This window comes from Centroberyx affinis, unplaced genomic scaffold (genome assembly GCF_046629955.1).
Source record: "Centroberyx affinis isolate AG114_WGS23_722 - 3 ecotype Tasmania unplaced genomic scaffold, CSIRO-AGI_Caff_v1 ptg001832l_1, whole genome shotgun sequence".
NCBI classification, from domain to species: Eukaryota; Metazoa; Chordata; class Actinopteri; order Beryciformes; family Berycidae; genus Centroberyx; species Centroberyx affinis.
Window position 1 is genome coordinate 197,704 of NW_027280212.1, and position 10,703 is coordinate 208,406.

Genomic DNA, 10,703 nt, shown 5'->3' on the forward strand with positions numbered 1-10,703 from the left:
CTACTTAACCCATCTGATTCCTGGAGCCCACAGGTCTCCATTCAGTTCATTTATCACCAGTATTAATCACCATAAATAATATAACATGTTTGGATTTCCATGATGTGCTTGAGCTTCTGCATAGAGAATTTTATACTCAAATCACAGTCCTTTACAAATTGTCATGCAGTATTAACAACAGCAATCAGGAGCAAAGTTCATGCTAACATTAACATACCGTGTGGTATTTCACCCTTCAATATCCCTGCAGTCATATTTCTGATTCTATTCTCAAAGGCCTTGACTCTGAAGGCATGGAGTCCGGACTGTATTCAGAGTCTGACACACCGTCTGTGTTTGTGTCCTCAAGTGCAGCATTCTCAATGCCCCCACCCTCTACATCCCTTATCTCCCTGTTTTCCTCTTCCTCAAACTCCTCTTCCATCTCCACTTTTTCAAGAGCCACCTCATTCTCATAACAGAAAGAGTTCCTAGAGCTGGAGGCATTGGACCTCTTCTCGGCTAGTTCCCTGGCACTACAATGGGGTGTGCTAGGCACCTCATAGGTATTGTCAAAGCGAGAATAGTCCACCTTGTAGTAGTTCTTTTCCTCAAAGAGCACCGGCTCAAAGCGGTGGCCCCAGAGGATCTCGCTGGCCACGTAGGAGCTCCGACACTGAGTAGTCATGGCCGTAGCCTCAACCATGCCTTCCAGAATCACCACAATCTCAAACTCTGATGTCTCCAACTCCTGCTTGCTCATCTCATAGAACGGGCTGTCCTCATCGATCTCATGTACAATTGTGATAGGAGACACCAGGAAGATTCTGTCAATGCCACTATCAAAGCCCACGTCGATGTCTACTTGATCCAGAGGGATGAACTCCCCCTCGGCTGTGGTGCGGGACTTCAGGAGCTGGGCCCGAACATGGGCCTCGACTAGGTGACTCTTCCTTAGGTTCCCCACACGCCACATCAGGCATAGTTTGCTGTCTCTCATGGCCACTGTAGCATAGTGGCTGAATACCAGGGTCTCGTTCCTCTTCTTGGGCTTGGCCATCTTGGCCATGACAGCACCAATGATGAATGCATCAATGATGCAGCCCACAATGCTTTGGAAGACAACCATGAAGACGGCAATGGGGCATTCCTCTGTGACGTAACGATACCCATAGCCAATGGTTGTCTGGGTCTCCACCGAGAACAGGAAGGCAGCCGTGAAGCTGTCCACATTAGAAACACACATCTGAGTCTCATTCTCTAAGTCACCATAAGAGAGGGCCACTAGCCAGAAGACAAAACCAAAAAACAGCCACGACAGGAGGAAGGAAAGGCAGAAGATGAGAAACATCCAGCGCCAGCGGACGTCTACACAGGTGGTGAAGATATCTGCTAGGTACCGCTGGCCCTTCTCACTCATGTTGATGAACTGCACATTGCAGTGACCATCCTTCTTGACAAAGCGGCTCTGGTGTTGGTGCTGTGTGTGCACTTTGTTGACATTGCCATTTCCATAGCCATTCGGGACAGCAATAGTGGCCAGCTTCATCCCATCCTCCTCTGAGGACACGATGCTGTAACGGTGGCTTCGCACGCTCCCCATTACGTCCGCCTGGGAGGGCTGGGCCGCTTCTGCTTTGGAAAACAGTCTAAGTTTTTGGTAGAAGCGTTGGAGAAACAGTTTTGAACGATCCCAGGGACAAACTCAAGCAGAAAATGTGGAGAGCAGGACTGGATCCTGAGTGGAACAGGGGAAACTGGGCCTGTGCTACTCCAGGCGTGTGCGCTTCTCGTGAGGCTGATCAGTCCTCTCTCATGGGTGTTTTGGACCTCATCAGTGAAGTGGGCTGTGGAAATTACAGACAGAAAGAAAAACTGTGTTAAACTAATTGGCAGAAACCAGAGCAAAGATCAGTGCCTGTGGGTGTGTGGTTACCTGCTGTCTAAATAATGCATTGAACACTCAAAGTTGCCTGCACTATGCTTGCATATACAGACAGTATAAAATACTGTATATTGTACAACTGTGTAACAAAATACACAGAACTTGTGGTGCATGCACTGTCAGTATTAGATTAAAACATTTTATTCAAGCACTCAGATAGCTGACAAAGTGGGAAATAATGTTTACCCTGCTTAATGTAAGTATTAATTAGGTGGGTCAGTCCATGGAGAGCTGAGTCAAATTACAGATCAAGTTCATGTTAATCCAGTGAGCGACTGTAGTGAAGGGAAAAAGATAGGTCTATGCACATGTGTCTCTGAAGTCTTTCCTCCACTGACACAAAATGGGGAAAACAATACTTACAGTTACTCTCTATGAAATGTTGCCTGCAGAATTCAACTTTTGGAACATTTACTCAATATGATTGAGGATAACATCACACTATTCCATCACAGTTATTGAGCAGTACTACAATAACACCTGTACGCATGTATGGCTGAAACTAATTCAATATCTTATACAACTAAATCGCGTAATAAGGTTTAACCTTGCAGCTATTCGGAGAGGATGGGTCAGTCTCTCTGAAAGCAATAGTAACCTTGCGTCATATGTAACAGAGCAACAAGGACAGCTAAATTAGAAAAGCTATTGACTTGGTCTGTGTGGCCTGAAAGGTCCATTAATGCAACACCACAGGCTACAAAAGGCCATGGTCAGCCAGACATGCTCTGTTAGTACAAAAACAATTGCCCACCTTGTGAAACTATTCTGTCTCTCTGTCTGTCTCTATTCTGTCAAAGACTGAGGGCAAGATGAGAGTCTGACGCAGTACCAAATAAAGTCTAACGGTCTGCTCAGTGGAATACACTGAATACATGAAACTTCTCATGTTCCCTTGATGCAGTGTTGAAAGCACAACACAGATTTAAAAGGTCAAAAATTAAACTTATACTGTTAACACTGGCATTATTATTCCATCATTGAACTGTTGTGTCTACATAGGCTATCTGTTCTGAAAGTGATCAAAAGTCATTGGGGACAAGATGTGCAGGAGATGGTTCCTAAATCCCTCTGCATCATCTTTGTTTTTCTCAACTAATGATGTCACTGCTAGGTGGACTAGGAATAGCAACTAGTCACACACACCATTGGGAGTATGGGGCTTCATTCATTTACAGTTCTAAGCAGCATGCAAGCACTTTCTTTATGTAGCCACTACCTCTCTATCATATAAATGCAGCCAGGCTGATGCTGACATGACCAGAATTTCCATGATTTTAAATTGTATTCACAATTGCTTTATTCATCAATAACTACCAAGACCCAAGTTATCTCATTATTAACCTGCAGGACCACATTGCATGTAACATTCTGAGGAATGAGGAAGACTTGTTGACTTGTGCTACCTAGGGGGAATTCATTTTACAGCAATGTCTTCCCCATTACAATTAAATGCTATATCTGCATCCTCATAAACAAGCTGGCCATTTAGTTCCTTCTCTGTTTTACAAAGTATTTGGCTTTGATTGTTATCTAGTGTTACATGAGGCACTGACACAAGACAGAGGCCAGACTGCATTAAAGGCTAGAATACACACAGTCCAGACTACATGATTTGACAGAAATACAGATCAAGAGGACAGGTATATGCCCAACAAAGAATATCTCATTATATGGTTGTTTATTGGTTTGATTCCCACTGAACTTTAGCTAGCCACTATTTCTCATCACTTATTACAGTAGGTTTGTCTACATGGTGACAAACCAAGGCTTCCACAGGCTACACAACCTGTGATTGTTTGTTTTGCATGTGTTCTCAATTAGAACCAACAGCTGAGGCAGATGGAAACTGGTTACATAAAGCTGCTCTATTTTGTATTATACAAATCAATAACTCCTAGCCAATATTCAGCAGGCTATTTCTTTTGTTATGACCCGTTAGTATGTATTGCTTTACTCAGTAGTTGTTGCACATGATCATAATTCATATTTATCCTTATTCTTCGTAGTCTAGGCTTTAATAACTAAATAATTACAAAAAATCAATGATGGCGCTACATCAACGATGGGAAGACAAATACAAATCGCAGGCTATCCTGGATGAGCGATGATACAGGAGCCCATCCATCTACTTCCTGCACTCTTATAACAGGTGCATCAAAACAGCAGCATACACAGGCCTAATGCTGTTGTTTGCATTTCAGTAACGTTCAGCAGAAACCTGACCAGTTCAACTTTTCAGCTACAGCCAATAATAATAATAATCATAATAAACAACTGCGTTATTGAAAGCAACATTGTAACATATGAAATAGTTTGCCTCAGGATTGAAATAGTAAGTTTAGCCTATTGTTTCAGTTCGAGCATTAATTTTCGCATCAATCAGAAAACTTAAATTTTGCAACGAGGCTAATCTAATAACCATAAATTAAAAATCTACAAATTCAGAATGTTTATTCATATTCTTATAAATGTTGTGTTTGCAGCTTACCTGTTGGTCCTTGTAGCACAAATCTGCCGGTTTTTACTGTAATTCGTCCCATGCGCCAGATAATATCCAAACTGGATCCCTTTTTATCTTTGCTGTTATTTTATGCGCACTTAAGTTAACATCAGACATAACAAATTCTGCCATAACCCTCTTCAGCAATACTGAAGAAGATATTTGGCGTTGCAAGGACGCACTTTAAAAACACATGTGCCTATCTCCGCCCGATCACAGGATCCGGCCAATAGGAAGCTTCAGCGCCTGTTTAAGAGGTCCGAGCAGATGACAGGAAAGCCATGCCCCCTTTTCCCAGCTGAAGAAGGACGCCACAGAATTACGTTCAGACTGTGGAAATAAACTTGAATACAACAATGAAACAAAATCACCACCACCACCACCACCGTCACAACCATTATTTTCTAGCCTACATTTCCACAAAATACTTACTGGTAAATTGTGACAGCTGCTTCGCCAAATACAACAATACTGCAATGGATGAGCCGTGAGCCGCTTTATATTGCGGGAAACTGTGCAAGTTTCTGTTCAGGAGTCAAGCAGATATTGGGGATAGTGTGATGTACTGTAGCTGTAAATGCAACTTGCCAAAAGACAATCACCACAGCTGGAGTGATATAGAGTGCAGTAAGTGAACACAAGGTGGTGATGTAGAGCTACCAAGAGGATAATCTAATGCTCAGACACAACCACAACATATTGACATCATATAATTTGATTGATATTACACATATGATGATCAATATGCAAAATATCTCCCAAAAATCATACAATTGTTTCTCATGTTCTCATGTTAAAGGATAGTAGAAAAGTACACTGGTATAGAGCTAGAAGATCAATAAGGCAACATGGAAATTCTTTTTATTAATATACAGCAATAAAAAAAGCAAACAATCGTACACATTTAGTCAATAAACCTTTAATAAAAAGTGAAATATAAATATATTTACAACGGTGCACTCACATCAAACCCTGTCTCATTGTAAATCCTTCAAAAAACAGCTTTGTGGAAACAGCTCATTATGTATTGACATATTGATAAGTGTTACAAGGTGTTACAACCGGGCTTCCTGAATAACCTCCTCAATGACATCAGGTTTCACTGGGCAACGATCTCTGGATCTCTTGACTGAGGGTAACAAGTTTCTCCGGGACTGGCTGCTCTCTGCCGGAGGTCTCCCCCTGTCGTACTCCTCTGCACTGAGCATGGGCACCTGCACCCAGGTGGTCTCGTTGAACAGAGCGTAGTCCACCTTGTAGTGCTTCTTGCCCAGCCTCAGCATGTCCTGGAAGCACTGGCCCCAGCGGATGTCTGCCGGGGTGTAGGAGGTGCGTGTTTGGTGCAGCATACCTGTAGAGTCACCAGTGTAGGTGAAGGATACCACCAGTTCAAAGTCTTCCTCCAGCAGATCTTCGGGGCCCAGGCTGTAGAGCGGACTGCTGGCCTCCAGCCTGTGAATAATGGTGGCCGGTGTGGCCAGGATGATGTCCCTGTTCTGGATGTGCAGATCCTGGTATGATAGCACAATAGACCCCAGTGGGTGCTTCACATAGCGGACTAGCTGGGCCCTGGCAGTGCCCTCCAGGATGTGATTACCTCTGAAATCCCCAAGGCGCCACGAGAGACAAAAAGCACCGTCTCGCAGGTTGACCACTGCACAGCTGCTAAAACCCACCGTCTGGGCTCTCTTACGTGCAGATGCCATTTTAGCAACAGCAATGCCAATGACAATGGTGTCAATGAAGCAGCTGAATACATCCTGAATTGTCACCACAATAATAGCCACCATACAGTTCTCAGTCATCCCCCGGAAGCCGTAGCCAATAGTTGCCTGGGTCTCCAGTGAGAACAGGAAGGCTGCGGTGAAGCTGCGTACATTTTCCACACAGGGTTTGTTGTCTAGATTCTCAAGGTCTCTGTGTACATATGCAATAAGCCAATAACAGAGACCAAAAAAGAGCCAAGAGAGAATGTAGGAGAGGGAAAAGATGAGGAGCATGACCCTCCAACGGATCTCCACAAGAGTGGTGAAGATGTCCATCAGGTATGGACTCCATTCCCCAGGGGCCTTCTGAAACACCACAGGGAACCTGCCGTCTTTCTGCATGTAGCGTAACCGCCTGCCCTCGCTGCCATTTTGTCTGCCCAATGTGTGGATTGTGGTGTGGAAATTATCGATGACGATCTGCTCCTCCCTCTCTGAACTCATTTTGACCACTTTCACTCTCCTGCAGAAAGACAAAGTTCCACCCCACGCTGTGAGTATAGGCCTATATGCTACAAATATACACACTGAAACAATATGGCAAATCAGAATTACAGTTTTACTTTCAAAGACAGGGGATATTAGTAAAAGTTAAATAACATGACTAAGTGTACATATGGGTAGGAGGCACAGGAAGGAACTTTCATTACAAGTGAGTAAAATGTAAAAGGCTCTGGCAGTGTTTGTTGAAGCGGACCCTTCATGTTTGAGCAAGCAGGCTAGGTCACTGTGAGCCTGGGGCTATCAGCAGCAAATGACTTGAGCAATGCCCAGCTCTGGGTGTGAAAATTGTACTTCAAGAGCATGAGTTTCTCATTGGTTGATTATTTACCAGAAGTTCTATTACAATGTGGAAATCATCCAAAACAGTTGTGGTAAAAGCTCTCTACCAACACTTTGATGGCCACATTATACACACATAGTTCAGAGGAATTTTTCCATCCTGCATATTACAGTAAAAATGAAAGAACCTTAAACACAGTTACTGGAAACTCTAAAAACAAATTCAATGAATTTCATAACTCATTTGCTATAATAAACCACAAAATAAACATAATCACATGCAATATCAATAACATTTTCTGAAAATATTAGAAACTCCTTGAAGATGTTTGATTATTTGATTGTAGTAGTACCCCTTGACATATATCTAATATAGGTTTTTGAGGTACTATCTCAGCATATTCTTTACATGCTTTCCCCAAACACAAAATCGTTTTTTTGTTTTTTTTTGCAAAACCTCACACAAGCTTCCCTGAAACGACCCCGAGACACCTTGTATTACAAGAAAAAGCCCTAAAATCTTGACCTTGTCTAAGTATTGATCTCTGCCCTTCATGTTATATATTTGACCATGACACATCACATCTGAAAAGATTAACCAAGGATTTGGGCCAGGGAGGGAAATCTATTCCCTCTGAAGAACCTCATTTTAATCAGGTTGGCTTATCTCTTAAGTTTTGAGTATGGGCCAAGTCTGTTGCTTCCCAGATGTGACCCAGAACAATGGCAAACAGGGAACAATGAGTGGGTTTTCTACACTAGAGGTAAAATGAAGACTTGTTGTAAAGAGATCCAAGAAATAAGCACATGGTAATGTCTGTTAGCATCCATAATATCCATGCTGTTGCTTATATGTAACTGTAAAAGCAAACATGTACAGACAACTGAAATTGCAAACAAAAACATCTATATCATCAAGCATGCGCGTACTCACTGAGTCTTAACAAAGCATGTATCGGTAAATTAAGCACAACCCTGACCTCAGTGCAGTGCAGCTATTAATCTTTTTTCTTCATGAGGGTAAATTATTATCCTGTAACCACCTCTAACAGCCTTCTCCTCTAAATGTTGCCTCAAATGTCAATCTTTAACCGCATGCCACTTTCTCCTCAATAAAGTACAGTGTACAATAAGACAATACACTGAAATCAAGACGTTTTTATCACTTTCTTACCATTCTCTTACCTCAATAATCTTGCTGCTTTCTAGCTTCTGAAAGCTTCACTATCAAGTTTATGTTTGAGTGCAGAGTGCTGAGTGTTGATCAATATGTTTTTAAAGACTAACTTCCTAAAAGCGAGTCATGCTTTTATCTAGAATCTTTATTGCTTAATTGAGTCACCTGAGAACACGTAGCTGGTGTTTATCTCTGGTTTATGATAAATGACATCTCAAAAGCACCGATTTTACACCTCCTGTGTTGTAACTGTGTTCGCCTGCGCATCAACACTAGTGCATACATTTCTAGGTTAACTGCCCATTGTTTGTGCCATATTGTCAAGTGTCAGTGTTTGAAACCACAGTCCTCAGTCCCATTCTTAAACCACAACAAAAGATTAAAAAAACAGTTAATCCAAATGAGATTTTAGTCTATTTTGAATAGTTTCCATTGCTTGTTGAACAGTAATTGAGCATACAAGTAAACAGAAATACACAGAAGCGGACAAAGTCAAACATACTGTAAAAATCCATATAAATCCATTGTAATACGCACCATCATTCATATGTCCTACAGAGGCAAAACCGCTGACACGAGTTTTCAACTGCATTTCATAAAAAACAGAAAATTTGATGAGTTGAAACCGCACATAGTAAAGTTATAATTTGTCAAAAGTTTTACTCTGTCATCTATAGTGAAGTAATTGGAATTACATAATTGTGTTTGCCTTGGCTGTTCCACATGAATGTTTCATTCATTCATATTTGATAATATGATACAGAATAGATAATTAAAATAGTAACAATTCCTTTTATAGTCACCCTGTAAATTACCAGGTAAAGATTATGTATTTAACAGGTAAATGCATGGGGGAAATGGTGAGTTAACAAGTAATTAGAGCTGTAAGTAAGTAGGTAAATATTTATAGGTGAATTACTTAAAAAATCTCTGGTCATAAGTTGCAGTTGACTCAGGTTTAGGATGGTAACAGCCTGAGTTTAATGGCATAATTTGTACGTAAATAGGCTACACTCAATTACAATCACTTTCTCTATTACCTATTAATTGCTAGTATCCTATAGGTACTGAAGGTTTATATTAGCTGTATCCTACATTTGATAGGAATTAAAGCTTAATTATTAAGATCTACCAACTTGGAGAGGGTTTATTAAATTTACCAGGATTGGAAGCATTGGTTGTTCCCATTGAATTACCAGGTTGCTACCATGTCCGACCATGTTTATTTTTCTTTCTGTTGAGACGAGCATGTACCATGTATGATCTGCAACAGCACAAAGTAAAACCTTTCAATTTCCTTAGTAAGTACACTGAAGCTGAACTGTAAAAGGAAGCATTGTATAACCATGTTCTTACCATATCCTTCATGATGGGTTATTTCATTTTTTATTTTATTTAATTTCAGACCAGCATGTATCATGTATGTTCTGCAAGGATACTAAGTAAAAAAAATCCAAATTACCCAGCAAGCAAACTGAAACTAGACTGTAAAAGGAAGAATTGTTTGTGCCTATAGTATTACTAGGCTCTTATTATATCCTTCATGTTATATTCTTTATTTTCACATTTACTTACTTACTTGAGATATGTTGTGTATGTGTTGTTTGTCGATTAAGTGTTTATTTTGAAAATTACAAATAGAAATCCCATTTCTTTTGTATTCTGGCTAGCTTGACACTTGTAAGATCGTGTTGATTTGAACACTTTAACTATTGCTATCAATATTCCTATACATTACTTTGAAGTAGTCAGTAATCAGCATACCTTTAAATACAGAACTTCCATAAAACACATGCATGATATTTAAAAAATGAACTTACTTCCAACGTAGAGGTTAGTGTAAGTCAGCGCTGCATATACACACCAAATCTGCGAAGCATTAGGCGATGTGTTGCCACAGTCAGACTAACTTATGAGTGAAGTTAGTTGCAGAGGGTGACCAGGTTGGGGGCAGGCCTGGTCCTGAGGCAAAGTCCCATTTCACTCTCGCAGCAATCGTCCCCCTCTGAAACCTAATGGGACAATCTAGAAGAATTTATGACCCGTGTAATATCTTGAAGGTTCCTCCAGCCAGACACATCAAATCTCCCCTTATTGTTTGTTTCAGGATAATGAAAAATAAAATGTGTAATTTCAATAGTCTTCTATGGGATGCCAGTGATCGAGAAATACAGATATTTTATGGGTTAACCAGCAAATATTATTTCTTTGGCAGCTATATACATTTGAGTCATTTTCCTTGGGATTTCCGTGATTCATTAGACAGAAAGTTAACCTTTGCTCCATCAGGTGGGGAGGCTGTCATCGGCACAAGGATCTTCTTTGTCTCAGTTGTCCTCAATTTGGATCTGATAAGACAAAGGAGATCAAAACTGAACCGCCAGGCTGCACTAACTCTAAAGCAACATTTATTGCAGCCATAACAGCTTCCAAAGCAATTACTAGGAAGTCGACAACACCAAAACTACCTTATTCTGGTCATCTGGAACATTTCTAAAAATAGAACATAACCATCCCCTCCCTTTTGAGACAGACCCATTCAACATCTAT

General features: G+C 40.9%; 2 protein-coding genes across 4 annotated transcripts; both read right to left on the bottom strand.

Annotated features, from left to right (window-relative positions):
- Nucleotides 1-250: 250 nt before the first annotated feature.
- Nucleotides 251-1,582, bottom strand: LOC139652572 (inward rectifier potassium channel 2-like). 3 transcript variants are annotated; one of them, XM_071529680.1, is made up of 2 exons: nt 443-1,582; nt 251-406 (listed from the first exon to the last, which is right to left on the bottom strand). In XM_071529680.1, exons 1-2 carry the CDS (start codon nt 1,580-1,582, stop codon nt 251-253), a joined length of 1,296 nt encoding a protein of 431 aa, XP_071385781.1. The 3 variants fall into 3 exon arrangements, with proteins under 3 accessions (XP_071385781.1, XP_071385782.1, XP_071385780.1); XM_071529681.1 differs by having other exon boundaries at nt 251-388; nt 431-1,582; XM_071529679.1 differs by having other exon boundaries at nt 251-1,582.
- A 3,836-nt stretch (nt 1,583-5,418) lies between these two features.
- LOC139652589 (inward rectifier potassium channel 16-like) lies at nt 5,419-9,452 on the bottom strand. Its single transcript, XM_071529698.1, has 3 exons — nt 9,314-9,452; nt 8,691-8,739; nt 5,419-6,656 (listed from the first exon to the last, which is right to left on the bottom strand). Exon 3 carries the CDS (start codon nt 6,635-6,637, stop codon nt 5,483-5,485), a length of 1,155 nt encoding a protein of 384 aa, XP_071385799.1. The 5' UTR covers nt 6,638-6,656; nt 8,691-8,739; nt 9,314-9,452; the 3' UTR covers nt 5,419-5,482.
- Between the last annotated feature and the right edge of the window lie 1,251 nt (nt 9,453-10,703).